The sequence below is a fragment of the Cygnus atratus genome, chromosome 7, assembly GCF_013377495.2.
Source record: "Cygnus atratus isolate AKBS03 ecotype Queensland, Australia chromosome 7, CAtr_DNAZoo_HiC_assembly, whole genome shotgun sequence".
NCBI classification, from domain to species: domain Eukaryota; kingdom Metazoa; phylum Chordata; class Aves; order Anseriformes; family Anatidae; genus Cygnus; species Cygnus atratus.
Window position 1 is genome coordinate 15,119,054 of NC_066368.1, and position 15,072 is coordinate 15,134,125.

General features: G+C 54.0%; 1 protein-coding gene across 1 annotated transcript in view; it reads right to left on the reverse strand.

Moving 5' to 3' along the window:
* HPSE2 (heparanase 2 (inactive)) overlaps positions 1–4,993 on the reverse strand; it is a 97,608-nt gene extending 92,615 nt beyond the window's left edge. Inside the window, exons 1-2 of the mRNA XM_035540483.1 lie at positions 4,734–4,993; positions 3,605–3,762 (exon numbers count right to left, since the gene is read on the reverse strand). Coding sequence (XP_035396376.1) covers positions 3,605–3,762; positions 4,734–4,993 — 418 coding nt within the window. The remainder of the gene's footprint in view (positions 1–3,604; positions 3,763–4,733) is intronic.
* Positions 4,994–15,072: the final 10,079 nt, after the last annotated feature.

Sequence of the window (15,072 nt, forward strand, 5' to 3'; positions counted from 1 at the left end):
CCACTATAACCCTTGGATTCACCCACATTCTCTCAGGGAAAGAATGCGTGGCTGTAGAATAAGCTGTTGAATTACTAAATTACCACTGGTGAATCCGTATCAGTTATGGACCTGAGCCCAGTTGTTCCAGCCCCACTCAGGTGGCTGAACACGAAGAGGAGATGAAATCAGGATTATAAGGTACTACAGAGCACTCTGCTAAGCACTGGGTCTTTTGTGCTAAAGCCCCAGCAATTTTCCAGAGGCATCTGCCTGCCTGAAAGCTGCAGACCTAAGGAGGCAAGGCAGGAGGCTGACCTGTGCTGGCACCTTGCCTGGGCATCGGGGGGCCTCCAGGGACACCCTAAGAAGATACCACCTAAGCTGATCCCTAATGTATCCACTTCTGATACACAGCCTCCAAAAATGGCACAAATGTCCAGCTCTGTGAACTGAATGGGTACACCTTGGTGTTTGTCTCTGTGTGTGTTTGAGGGTGGGAGGTGGTGCTTCCTAACCCAGTGCACCAGTACCGGGTACAATTATAAGGTGCACTTCTGCCCTTCAGGTAGGGGGGAGAGAAGAGGAAAAAGAAGGGCTGGTGAACCCAAAGGAAGACCTAGGTAAAGGCAGTTTTCAGAAGGTGGAGTTATGCATGGTTTTAACAGTGTGAAAGGGAAATAAATGTAATTTTACATGGAGGGAAAGAGTTGGGAGAATCTCTGAAAATTTCAGATTATCATAAAGGTGACGCACTACAGGGACGCAGCAGAAAATCAAAGGCAGCAGTGAGGAACCTGATCTGGAGGGTAGCAGGGTAGCAGAGGAGGATTTGCAATGCAAAGATCCCTGCCTGGAGATTCATTCAAACTCTAGCAAGCATCGTCATGGTGCAGAGCATCCATGAATGATGCTGCAAAGCAGCCCTGTTGCTGCTGCCCGGCTGAATGCTTCAGCTAGCACATTTGGGTGGCCCGTGAGCATGCAGAGGTGCAGCGTGAGCACCGCTCACAGAAGGTACTTGCTAGTTCTCAGAGCAGCCTTGTGTGCATGCCCTTCACCTCTGCCTCTCAGCCCTGCACATTACTGAGTAGTTGCAGCTACAAGGAGATAGAGGAATATGAGATGTGCACTTCCCTCCCGGTTATGTGCGGGCCACATGGGAACACAGGGCACGGGAGCATCCATAGGGGCTGCAAAGAGAGAACAGGCTCTGAGTTCACAAGCCTGGAGTCTGTCTGCACCCACAGGACAAATGTGCAAAGAGACAAATGCTCAAAGCAGAAAACGACTGAGCTATGACTTGTCACACCACTAAAAATCACCAAGGTGACGTGTCGGGCTTAGACATTCACAGATTTCTCTTTTAATCGCTGTCTTTTTTAACTAACCATGTCCCATAGCTTCTTTCCCGCACCCATGCCACTAAAGATCAGACAAGAAATTTCAGAAAATAGTTGCTGGCCGAACAATAGCACATGCACACGGACAACAACCCAAATCACCCCAGATAACTCAGGGAGGGGGCAGGGAACTAGCAGGGCGCTTGCTGGCTTCCCCCATGCTCAGACACTGATTGCCATCTTTTTCTGTGCTGCCTGCTCAGCTCACAAGTTCTTCGAAGCAAGGGCAGGGTTGCACGTTGGTGCATGCCCTGAGCCCAAGCAGATCCCAGACAAGCCACAGATGAGGGAACGAAAACCAGAGCAGCGCTCCGAAAGGAGAACATGGCTGCTCAGATCCAGTACAGTGGGGCAGAGAGCTGCAGTGGCATCAGGATTTCATTTTGGAGAACTGGATCCCTCTAGTGAAGCACTCGGTGCAGCCTCAGCACAAAAAGATGAGAGCTACTAGCAATTCTAGCCCCGGAGTTTGCACACAGATCTTAAGAACAAATAAGAAAGCTTTGCTTCCAGGCAGGAAATCCCTTTTACCACACCTTTCTGATTTACACTGGTGCTTGATACACACCACATGTGTCCCCTCCTTCCCTCACCCACATTTGCAATGGTTCTGTTCCATATTTAAGTGATGAAAAGTTAAGACCTGTGGTTACAACTTCTATGAGAAGCTTCATTCTGAAGGACTGCTACATTTCAACTTTATTGCCACGAGGAAAACTGAAAAAAAAAACACAAAAGCTTTCAGTCCTTCCCTAACATGAAAGCTGTTGTGAAGACTTTTAATAAGTGTAAGTTCTCTCCTGCAAGTTGTTGAAAAATTGACCTTTAGGCTGAAGTAGGAAAATTTATTCCTACAAATGTTTTGTATGAATCCCCTCCATGGTTTTATGTGCTACACTTAATTTCTCCTATCCGAGGTGGCTGCAGCAGGGTTGGTCAGCAATTCCTCCAGAAGATCATCTCAGTAGGCAGAGCTTACAACAAACCCTTCACCGGAGATTTGTTACGAGAAGGAAAAGTAAAACAAGTTATAACATCGGGACTGCTCCGGGTCAGAGACCAAGCAAAAGAAGGAGCACACAGACTTACCCACCTGCCTGCGTGTGGGACTAGAGGGACGCTCACCTCGCCGAGATCAGACGTTACGAGGGGGAACAGCGGGAGGGAGAGCCATCAGAAAACTGGCAAACGCATCTGCTTTTTCCATTCAGCACTGTGCTGCTGACTAGATCTCTGCAAAACTTCCTCTGTTCCACAAAACTGCCCACTGGGATCTGTCTGGCATTAATTGGCCTTCAAAATTACTTATGGAAATATCTTCAGCTAATTTTTCTAAGTCATGAGTAAGAAAAAAGTTTTTTTATTAAAAAAAAAAAAGGGCAACGGAGAAAAATCAATAAATTCTTGCATGCGGACATGGTATTCTGCTTCTTAAAATAAATGCCTGAGGATGGAGACTCGGCCCTGACTTTTCTACCAAGTTTCTTTGTGCGAATTAAGGGCCACAAGAGGTAAAAACCTTTTGTGCAGCTGCAGAACCGCCGGGGAGGAGGGCACAAGAGCAGGGAGGAAGGGAGCAGAGGAAAGCCGGGAGCGAGTGAATTTGGGACAGAGCCGCGGTGGCACGGCGGGCTGGACGGGGAGCGACCCCACCGGGCACCGACGAGCGGCGGCGGCAGGCGGGGACCGGGCGGCCCAACCGCCACCGAGCCCCGTTGTGCGGCGGGGAGCCCCGGGCGGAGAAACACGGGAACGACGCCGGGGTCCCCGGGGAAAGGCAGGGCTCCCCGAGAGCACCGCAGGCTCCGGGCAGGGCGGTGCAGAGGCAGAGCGGGGCGCGACCCGCGGGGACCCGGGGACCGTCCGGTCCCTCTGCGGCTTGCGGTACCGTGCGGGAGCGAAAGGAGCCGGCGGGGCACGGAAAGCCCCGCTCCCCGCTGCGGGCCTTTTGTTCCCCGGGACCGGCCCCCGCCGGATATACCGGCAACGGGAGGGAAAGGGGAGGCTCCCTCGCCCGGTGCCCGGAGGGCAGCACCGCCCGGGCACGGCACGGCACGGCACGGCACAGCCCCGCCTGGGCGCACGGCGCTGCCGGTGCCGCGGAGCCCGGGCAGGCGGAGCGGGGCCACACGGTGCCCGCAGCCCCCCGGAGCCCCCCGGAGCCGCTCCCGCCCCCCGCGCCCGGCCCGGCCCGGCTCGGCTCGGCCCGCGGCGCCGCTCACCGTCCTCGTAGTTCTTGAGGTAGTAATCGGGTCCGGGCCCGCCGCGGCTCTTGGCCGGGTTCTTCACGTTGTGGAACTGCAGAAAGTCCGTCCTCTTGCCCGCGAAGCGCAGGAAGGCGGGGGCCAGGCCCCTCGCCAGGGTCACCAGCCGCCGGGAGCTGGGGAGAGGAGAGAGGGGGCTGAGGGGGCTGCGGGACGGCCCGGCCCTACCCGCACCCGCACCGGCCCGCTGCCCGCGGGGATCGGGGGCTCACCACGGCCCGGCCGCCCCGCCCGGCACGGCACGGCCCGGCCCGGCCCGGCTCGGAGCGGAGCGGGCACCTCCGCAGCTGCGCCCGGCTGCGGGGCTTTGCGCCGGCAAAACGGTGCGGAGCGGGAGCGGGGCCGCCCCGCCTGGTGGCGGCTCGGAGGTCGGTGGGACCCGGCTGTGCCCCCCTCCCGGTACCCCCCGGACAAGTGCAGCGGCGTGGCGGACGCAGCGGTGCGCCCCCGCAGCCGTGCCGTGCCGTGCCGTGCCGGACCGTCCCGCGGGCACGGAGGAGCGCAGCGAGGCGGAGGCGGCGGCCGGCGGGACCCTCGGAGCGGGCGTGCGGAGCCCCGCTCTGCCTCCCCGACTTACCCAGCAGGGAGGGAAGGGGCTTTCTGGCCGTCCCAGCGCCTCCAGGCCGCGGCAGCTCGGCGCAGCTGCAGCCCGGCTCTGCCCCCCGCGCGGGGCTGGAAGTCCCGGGGAGCGCCGGGCTCTGAAGACCTGGCCGACACCCCCGCTCTCCGCCCGTCGGGACCTGGGGAAGGCTCGGCTCGGTTGGGCAGGCGGCCCCGTTCCTGCTGCTGGTTGTTTATTTATATATTATTTTTTCCCCTGCGCTGCCTCGGCCCCATGTTGTGCTTTTTTTGCGGAGGGGCGGTTGTTGGAGCGAGGGGAGCACGACATTTTTGCAGTCATAACTGATAAGTCTCCGAAATGCTTTCTCCATTGCAAACATGTGCATCTTAATGGAAACCATGGCCTCGCTCCCTCCGTCACAACAAGCGCCGCCAGCAGCGCGGAGCCCGGCGGGGCTGGGAGGCTGGGGCCGCCGGGGCGCCCCGCGGGCGGCGTGGGGAGGGCGCCGGGGGGCTCCTGCCTTACCTTAAGAAATCGAGCCAGCCATCATGAATGATGGAGGGGTCCAGCTGCAGGGAGAGGAAATTCTCACTGATTATCCTGACAGGGCTCTTGGTGTTGACATCAAGGAGAATGAGAGTTCTTCCCTTCACACCTGGAGATTTCTCCACCGGCAGCGCTCTCCTGTCCCCGGCCTGGGAGGGCAGCGAGAAGGTGGCCATGAGGGCCAGCCCAGGTGCCATCAGGGCTAGGAGCCCGGGGGGGCAGGAGCTGGGACAGGGCATGCCGGAGAGCAGGAAACCCCTAATTAACTCGCTGTCTGCAGGGGCTCGCTGGTGGCTAATTGTCCTTATCTAAAGTGTGGGGCGCTCTGCCTTTTTTTGCAATGTTTTGGTGCTGGTGGAGGGGAACTCACGCCCCTGACCAGCCTTTCTCGCAGCCGGTGCCAAGACTCCTTGCAGCCAGCACCGCCCCTTTAAGAGATGCAGGCTCCAGACATTTTTAACTTTTTGAAGGTAAGGGGAGGCTCCTGGTTTAACCCCCTCGGCTCGGGGCCCGCCGGCCCGCCAAGACGCCGCCAGCACCGAGCTTTCGCTTTGCCCCGGCTCCGCCGCGCACCGGCGGCCGCTTTCCGCCGCGGGAGCTCCCGGAGCGCGCAGAACCGAGCCGCAGCCGGGGCACCGAGACACCGGGGAGCTCGGCACCGGGACCGGAGCGCAGGCGCCCAGCGCGGCTCCGGCTTGTAAGCAGGCGGTAAGGCAGCGGGGGCGGCCCGGGTAGGGGAGAGAGGAGTCGCTCACCCCTAAAGGCACCAGCCGCGGGGAGAGCTCGTGCGGGGCTGCGGCGACCGGGGCCGAGCGCTGCCGGTTTCGCGGGACCCGACGGGCGCGGCGGGAGCCCGGAGCCCCCGTGCTGGAGATTCGGGCTCGGATCGACCGGGACACGGACACCGTGGGGAACCGGGCGCCGGGGAATCGGGCCCTCGGCCGCCCTCGGGACCCGCCGGTGGCCGACCCGCCGCAGACGCTCCCGGTGCGGAAACGGCAGCGCGGTTCGACGGGACCGCCGGTGCTCCCCGGTCCGGTGCCAGCCCGTGCGGGACCGGGGCGGCGGGGCGAGAGCCGCCGCCGAGTACCGGGGCGGGACGGCCCGCCCTGGGTGCGCAGCGGAGGTTTCAGCGCTGGGTGCACCGTGCAGGGGGCTGCCGAGCTGCCCGGGGAGCGATGCCTCACCTCCGGGTGCGCCCGTCCGAAGCGGGCATCCTGCTCCGCCGGCTGCCGGTTCCCGGGCAAGCCCCGGGCTCCCGCACACCGGCAACCGGAGAGCTCCGGGCCGCGTAACGCGCCCTACCTGGGCACTCCGGCGCCGGCGTGGTCCGCCCCGGCCCCCGGCGGTTCGCGGGGCCCCGGTGCCGCGCAGAGGGGCCGGGCCCGGTGCGGGCCGCACGGAGCTCCCGGAGCCTTCGGGGCCCCGCGCCCCCGAGGACGGGGCGCCCGCAGCGGGAGCCCGCAGCACCATCTGCTGGTCACGGGCCCGGTCCGGGGGAGCCGGCACCCACCTGCGGCCACCCCTGCGCCGGGGGGGTCCGGAGGTGGCGGGGCCGAGCGGTGCGAGGATACCGGCACACACAGCTGCCTGCTCCCGGTGTCCCGGGCCCCGGGGAAAAAAAAGCCGTGGGCGAGCACGGAGGGGGCACGGTGTGCCCGTGCGCTGAGTAGTAGCGGGGGGAAGGCTGAAGCACCCCCCCACGCACCCCGTTCCCCGGCAGAAAGCTCCGCTGAGGCTTAACGGGAAATGCACAAAATGGGATTTGTCGTGGAGTGGCCCCGTGAACGCGGCCGGGCTCCAAAACAGCCCGGGAGAGGCCGCCGGGCGCGCACACGGTGACAAAAAGCAGCAAAGTGTGCCCCGGCGCCAGGCGCGGAGCAGCGGGGACTCGAGCGCTATAGAAGTAAGAGGATCCGGGGGAAAGGGCTGTGCAATTTCAGCTGTGCAAAGCCCTGGCATCCCGGGACAGGAAGAAGGCAATTTAAGCTTGGAAATTTGTGTTCGTCTGCAAACAACTTCAGTTTTCAACAGCACTTAACCGACCCGGGACCTGGAGTCTCCAGAAGTTGCTCGGTTTCGGGGTCACCGCCAGGGAGGGACACGAGTTTCTGAACTGTCGCCTTGCTTTTTCTTGTTTTTAACCTTTCGGTTTGTTTGTTTATCTTGTTTTGGTTTTCGGTGTTATCAAAAGACATCAGCAAAGCTCCGGTGGCATTTGTTGGTCAAATAAGCGTTGCAGTTGCAGGCCGAAATTTCGCGTCCTGCCTCCTGCTAAGCACGGCTCTGTTTTAAAACGAAACGCGAAGGCGGTACGCAGCGAAGGACACGAAAGAAAACAATTTATCCCGCTTAACCTTTTCCCTTACAAACAAACCGCTTCGGAGGGGAAACGTGTTTACTCCGAAGCGTCCCCCGCAGTTACTCCCCGCTCCGGATGCTGGGAAGCGGTTTATCTGCGGGGCCGGCCCCGCCGGCACGGAGCAGCAGAGCACACAAAGCCTCCCGGCTGCCAGCGGCTCGCACACCGCCCGGGGGCTCGCCGTCGAAGCCCTTCCGACGCCGCTCACCTGCGGCCGGCGGAGGCACGGGCAGCCGGGAGCCCTCCGGGAGCTCTCCGGGAGCCCTCCGGGAGCCCTCCGGGAGCCGGCAGCAGGGCGGCTACCGGCGAGGGAGGAGGCTCGGTTGCTCCTCCGGTAGCCCGGGAGGGAGGGAGGGCGTCTCGGCTGGCGGCGGAGGGGCTCGGGCTCGAAGCGCCGGTCCTTTCTTGGATTACGGTAATTGCTTTAGAAAGCCTGGGTAGCATTAAACAAAAAAAAAATACAACCCTATCTATAAAGATTTACTCGCGGTTTTGGCCATTTGGAAATACATTTCTCAATTTTCCATCTACTCTGAACTTGCTGTTTTTAATCTCCAGAACAGTCATTGGGAAAGAAAACTGGGGGAGGAGAAGCATTTCTATAAAGAGTTTAACCAAAGCACATTAAATATTTTCCCAACATCACCAAATAAACAACAATTCTCCAGCTCCCAATAAACTATTTAAAGCATGTCATATCATCTCTTCTGCTCTTGCCAATGTACTTTCCTTCTAATTTATAAGCCGATTAGAGCAGGGGCCTGTCTTTTGGTGTATATTTGCAAAATGTCTGGCACCCTTTCAGTCAGTCACAGCTCACAAACACATAAACGTGCATTTAACTTTGTTATCATAGGTAGTTACTGCGATTTTTTTCCTCACTTTTCTACAGCTACTGCCTGAGAAAGTGCTTGTTGTAAATGATCTGATCAGTTGTTGAAGGCTTTCAGCAAAGGAAACCTCTTTGGATCTCAGGGTTGATACAAAAAGAAAAAAAAATAAAAAAGAAAAAAAAAAGAATAAGAAGAAAAACTAAACTGAGATCTCTGGCTGTATAAATTGGCCCAAAAGAAAATAGGAAAACCTCCTTAGGAGGAACATTTTTAGCTCACTAGAAAATAAACGTCTGCTCATAAATGATGAAAGTTATTATCATCAGAGGATGTGCTGTACCAAACAAACCTCCATTAGGCTAGGAAGAATAAAAACAAGCTAGACAGCCTTTTTAAAAAAAAATCATCATGTCTTTGATTCCCAAGATATCAACCATGTCTGTTTCTGTAGTGCTGTCAAGTAAACCTGAGTTATGGATGCTCTAAAAGAAGCCAGCAAGGAGAAAATTCAGCTAGTGAAAGTAAAGAACGCTATCCATAGATAATGTACCAAAATATGTTTTCTTTTCAGACTCTTAAATGCCTGCCCTGTACCATGGCCTGACTTACTTGTTCTCCCCAGACAATTTCTGAAAAGAGCAAGGACAATGAATGTGGTCATCAGACCCTGTAACAGCACAGCAGATTCTTTTTATTGAGGTTTTTGCTCTTTCTGCACTGCTGTGTCCATCATTTTCACCACAAGAGCCTTAATGTCTGGAATGCAACCTCCTAAAATTACCAGTGCCCAAAGGTGGGTGCTGCACAGCCTGAACTCCACTGCTGAAACCATTTTCTAGCATGTTGATGTATCATGTCTAACCTGAGCGAGCAGGGAGAAGACAATTGCTTGATTTAATGCGGTATCCGTGCATTACTCTTTAATGGAGGTGTCCTATGAAGTTCTGTAACAAGCAAAAACATCTGTCTGGGCTAAGACGACCGGCTGGCTAGGGAGCTGAGCAACAGCACGAGGAAAGCAAGCCTACTGAGAGAGCTTCCTCCTTCCATAAGTGCGAAAGGCAGGGCATTGATCAAAACCCACCGCCTGGGCAGGAAAAGCACATTTGGCAATGCCATCTTTGCGTTTTTGCCAGCGTGAAAGGAACTCAAACTGGTATCTCCAAACCTAGCCACAGCACAGTTAATTAGTAACTTAGTAGCTGCCTAAGTAAGAGCTCTATAAAAATAAAAAAATAAAAAAGGATAGGAACAAAAAGGAGGCACCAGTGCATGGGCTCTCCCTGGCTGGGGCACACAGATGCCACAGAAAGACGCATGAGTTACAAAAGGACTGAAGTTGCATTTTAGGCAGCTGCTGCTAAATTGTGTTTTTTTTTTCTTGTTTTATGCCTTTTTTCCCAGTTCTGTGAGCAGCTTGGTACCACGTACTCTGCTAGAATAAATTGTTTTTATTCTTTTCCTTCATCTGCCTAATTTGATGCATGGTCTCAGAAATACTCTGGCAAGCCCAGGGTACCTCAGCCCTGCAGATCTGTCTCCAGAGAGAATGAGCAAGCTTCCAGAGCGTCTGACTCCCAACAGGTGTTCCAAGGATCCTGAAAGCTGAGATGCACGAACTGCACAAAGCTGTGAGAACTGCTCTGGAGGTGGTGAAACCAGGTGCTGTCCGGCCCAGCAGTCAGAAATCCCTTTTGCCCAGTGCCTCTTCAGCAAGCAGGAAAAAAAATAGAAAAGGAAAAAAAAAAAGTGGATAATGACTGGGAATATCTCTACGTGTAACACTGCCTTTTGGCAGAAGGTGCTCTTTAGACCCATGAACTTCCCTGTGCTAATCAATGGCTGGGTCTGAATTAGCTTTTGTCTTTCATATCTTGAGTAGAAGCAAATGTGGCAGCAATTCGTCACAGCCAAGCAGATAGAGAACAAACACAATAGGAGACCCGTAGCTCTGCTGCACTCCGAAGATCACAATAGCCTCATAAACATTTTCCTCAAACTGAGCCCAGCCCCAAGGAGCAGAGAAATGGGTAGAATTATCCTCATTTCACATCCTCATGTGAAAGAAAGAGGAGAATACGCCAATTTAACAAGCCTGAGAATGAACACAAGCAAGTATTTGTCCCACCATCTGTGAGGAGATGATAGAGGTGAAGGAAGAGGGAGTACGGGGGGGATGGTAGAAGTTCACAGAGACCTTATATTTTTCTGGAGAGATGCTTCACATTCCAGCAGCAAAAATGAAGGAAGCGGACATGAGGAGTAGATCAGAGAGGGGAAATAGGAAGATGGATGAAGTGCAAGGCTGGAGGAGCAAACAAGTCAATTACAAAAAAGAGGAAGGGGCTGTGTGCAGAGACCAACAGGAGAAGGAGCTCAGAGGAAGAAACAGCAGCCAAAACACTCTCAAGTCAGAGGCACTGCTGGGGTCAGGGAGGCAGAAACAATCAGAATCTGTCAGGTAATTATAAAATTGTAAAGCTCTGTCCTCTGTGTCTGTCTGATTATGACACCTCTGCCACCAGAGTCTGCAGCTCTGTCAGGACAACTGAACACTGCTCTACTACAGAGATGAGAAAAATCAGCTGTATCAAAGCTCCAAACTGATGGTCTGCAAAGGGAAATCAGAAGAAAAGTGTGCAGCTCACAGGCAGGGAGCAAGAGAAGGAGCCACTGAGAACTATGGGTTGTGACTGAAAAGCACACAAGTAGAAGAAGGAGAAGCAAAGTGAAATGCTGGCAGTGTAGAAGCAGTGGATGCCCAGGACGAACCCAGGAGATGAAGAGGATCAGATGGGCAAAAATGAGCACCACAGAACGAGGAGAGAAGGCCAGCAGGTGCTGAGGTATGCTAAGGGAGCCACGAGAAGATGGGCTGATGCTGGGTAGACCTCAGACTGACCCCCTGCTTCCATTCTCCAGTGAAAGCTCTAAAATAAATGCAGAAAAAGCAATAATTTCAACTTACAAATTTTAAAACCAACAGTTAAGTTCCTGACCTACTCCTCTTTAAGGTGGTGGTGGAGAGATGAAGGTCTGCACGCATCACTTGTCAGGCTGAAATCCATAATCTGGAGGACCTCTTTGGGATTCTCCAGCCATGCAAGAGCATGGTCTGCCTGCAGCTTCACGTGATTCTGGTACAAAACCCATCCTTCCCACTGACCATCAACAACCACATAGTTCCTTCTCCCATCTCAGGAACAAGGGGGCAGGAAAAAAGTGCTGCACAATGACAGAGAGAAATGAGAAGTATTTCCACGGCCCTTGCAGCAACACGGCCTCACCTCAGCACTGTTTCAATGCTGGCAGGTCTGCAGAAACAAGGGGGAAGGTTGCAGGGAGGGTGCAGTGTCCCTAGCCCAGGCACAGTAACTTCTCAGCTAGAAACAATTGCAGGGAAAGAGCACGTATCCACTGCCCAGGCATCTCCTTTGTCCTTTCTACCAGGATCTGTGTGTTGTATCATTTCTTCTCTCTCCAGTTTCCCTTCTGTTAGCCCTTTAGTAACAGCAACATGGAGAAAGCTAAAAATAAAGCAATATAAGCAATATAATAGGCATGCAATTGCATGTCTATTTGCTTTGAAAAAATGATGCTTTATTTCCTGTACAATGGAAAGTACAGTTTGATGTTACAACTATCGGGTTTTGACTGAATGCAGAAATTTGACTTAAACAATGACATTTCCCCCCGTATTTAGTATTACCATATGTCCCTGATTATATATTTAAGTTGCTGAAATGAATTAAATTTCATGGCTTCCCCAAGTTAGATTCTCTTGGAGTGGACTGTCTTTAACAATTAACCAAAATACTCAGAAAACACTTTAAATCAAAACAGCAGACCTTTTGGTATAATTTCAGGAGAAAATTGGTTATCGCAAACCAAGCGCTTAACATGTCAACATCCAGAAGGCCGGCTAAAGCTTTGCAAACCTGCAGTAACCATGTCCAGGACACAGAGAAAAAGAGTTAATTCAACACCACAGCCTCAGAAAGAGGAAAAAAAATGAAGCTCCCTTGCCTGGGGTCTTATTCCTTCTGCTTCAGAAGTTATCATATATCCCACATCTCAGTGCTTATTTCACTTACTTGGGCAAAGTATCTTCTCTCGGCTGGCTGCAGAGCATTAGTGACAATCACGTTGCAGACATGTTCCATGAGAAGCCAGCTCTGTGCTTGCTAGTTTTCTTCCCACTTTCTGGGGGGAAAAAAAAAGAAAGAAAGAAAGAAAAATCCAGCTTTTCTTTACTCCTTCTGTTTCCCATCACGATTTGGAATTGCTAACATTTCAATCCCCAACAGCAGTCCCCCAGCAGCTCCTCGCCCCTTTCTGGAGGACCAGCGGACACCAGACCCCCTGGGCTCTCCTCCACCAGGAAGGAAGCGAATTGCAGCCCGCAGCCTCTGGGACTCTGACTTCAGACCTCAAAGTCAAGTTGATCTGAAGGGGCTTTACAAAACTCCCCATATCCATGCTGCCCTCCTCCTCCTCCTGGACCTGCACCGTCAGAGCTGGACAAGGACAGCTGTGATCAGGGGTCTCCCCACAGGCAGGGGCCATGGACCTTGAGAGCTGCGGCACAGAAGCCGCAGAGGGAGCAGGTTATTATTCCTCACTGAATAGCAATAGCAATGTCACAACAGAGAACAGGTAAAAGGAGGAGACCACGGTATACGAAGAAAACAAGGGCGGCCACGCAGTGCTCACTGGAGGACTCAAGAGGCAGGATGCAGCCAGGACAGGCCTCAGTGAGAGCCTTGGAAACTCATGTCATACTTTGCCAAAGACTCAATCAATTGAGCATGTGCTAAAGCTCAGTTTGTTTTGTCTTATTTTGAGCTTTGGAAGATATTTCCTATCTTGAATCATTGAACATGCTCCAGCCACACACCTGCAACTTCTGGAGTGCATCCTCTCGGCGAGAGGCTGGCTAGCACGTCGTCACTTATGCAGGTCAAATCCTACTGAAAGCACATCAGACCACAGCTTTCGCACCAGTTTACTTTTACATGAAGCACATATAAGCTAACATCTGGCAGGAACACAACTATGTCCTGAGCTAGATGCAGCTCGTCACAACAGATGGTGTGCTTGAGACCGCAGGACCAGGGCAGCTTCGCCCCAAACCGAGCATTCTTTCTCCTCCACAGCCTTGCACAGAGTTGAGCTCTTGCCACGAAGGTTTTGCAGTCCCCTCACCTCCTAGGCTGCTCCAGATCGTACGTAAAACCCAGCCTGCAGGTCACTGGTCCAAGCACCCGGGTTATTTTGCTCCTGCAGAGGCATCTCATTGCATGAAGCAGGATCCTGGCACAATTATACTGTGCATCAGTGTAATGTGAGGTTAGCAATACTCAGAAGCAGCTTCTACAGACAGTGGCGCCAGTGAAGGAGGAAAATGCCTCGCCAACACACACGGTAGCTCTGCCAGCACACACACAAGCAGCCTTGGTAGTTAGCGATCTAACAAGTTGCATCTGCTGCCCGCTTGGGGGCAAAGGATGGAGAAGTTACCAAAGAGGCGCCTCCAGTGCCACTTCTTCAAGCCTGAGAGCTTCATCCTAAAGGGAGAAACATACAGAAGAGAAAACCTGACAGCGCACATGGAAAATACAAGATGTGACCAACCGCCTCTGCAGCCTTACAGTTACTGCCCAAGACTTTTCCTCCCAGGTTTATTTTGCCAGTAGAAGCACGGAGAGAGGTTGCCACCTTGTGGTTCCTAATCCTGCAGTGCCACGGCTCCGTGCGCTCGCCCAGAGCAGCGGTGTGCAACCTGCCGGCTGAGCATCTCCGGCAACCAGGGTACTACGGATGAGAGAGCTTCCCAAGCACCTACTTAACTAAAAAAAAAAGAACACTGTAATTCGCAGCCCTCAGTTCCTACACTGGAAAATCCTTCGGGACTCTTCAGGTTAATAAGGATGAGTAACCACTGACACAGGTACCTAGCTTCCAAACGGTGACACAAAGTGCTGACAGGGATGCACAAAACCAGATTGTCTTTATGACATTCTCAGCATAAGGTTTTTGGACATTTCAGGGCTGGTGACAGCTTGCTGTTGCAAAAATATGGGGTAGTGTCAGACAGTGGTTCCCACATGGCCCTGATACAGACGGAGCAGCCATGTGCTTGCTCCCAGCACTTGCACACAGAAAGGCAGGAGCAGGCTGAACTTCTCCCTGTCCCTCTGGGTACTGTTTACGGCAATTTATGAGATGTGTTCCTCGGGTGGTACAAGTTCAGCCCTGGGGAAGGTCTGGAAAAGGAGGTTATGAGTTAGCCTCTGTAAGTCATGCCCAGGTAGAGCACCAGACAGTGCTCCTCCACTGGAGCTAGGGAGGTAGAAAGGGAAAACCAGCAAGAGCTTGTGAAGCAGCACAGAGCCCCCATGAAATCCCAGGGAATTAATCAATTTTGAAGAAAAAAAAAATTAGCTGCCTCTTCTGCAGAGGGGGAGAGTTTCTCCCAACACAGCAAGGAGCACAGCTCTCCCTGGTAGCTCCTCATGCCTGTGTGCCTGCTGACATAGTGACGCACAAAGCAGCCCATTTTCATGGGTGTGAGGAGGAGACGGTGCTGTTAAATGACAGCACTGATTCACCCCACCAGCCACCTTCTCCTATAAATCCCTCACTTGGCCCTGCCCAGCTAAGGCAGGGCTGTCTGGCTCTGTCTGAAGGCAGAGGGACCGATGGTGGGGCTGCAGGGCAGGTCCATGGCAGCAAAAGCCTCTCGTGGCTCCGAGAGAGGTCCCCAGCACTGACGTGCTCATGTCACACAGCCTCTGCTCCAGTCCTGCTCCTGGCACTGGAACAAAGGCAATGGCTCTTGCAGGGGGTCTGGGCTTCAGCTTCTCCATCAGACTTAGAGCAAGGTGGAGGAGGATGCAGGTCGTGTCTTGGGCCACTGTGGATCTGGATGCCTTCCCTGGAACGACAGAGTGGGGAGGAATAATAATGAATAATAGTAATTTGGGGGGAACTCCATGACGTTTTCTGGCTAGCTTTCTGCTTTGCCATTAGTGAGCCTGTCAGAGATGTAAGCAACTGACTCTTTTCCAGTTCCCCAGCCTCTGCTTCGAGGCTGTCCTGGATGGTGGTCCAGGGAAGACAC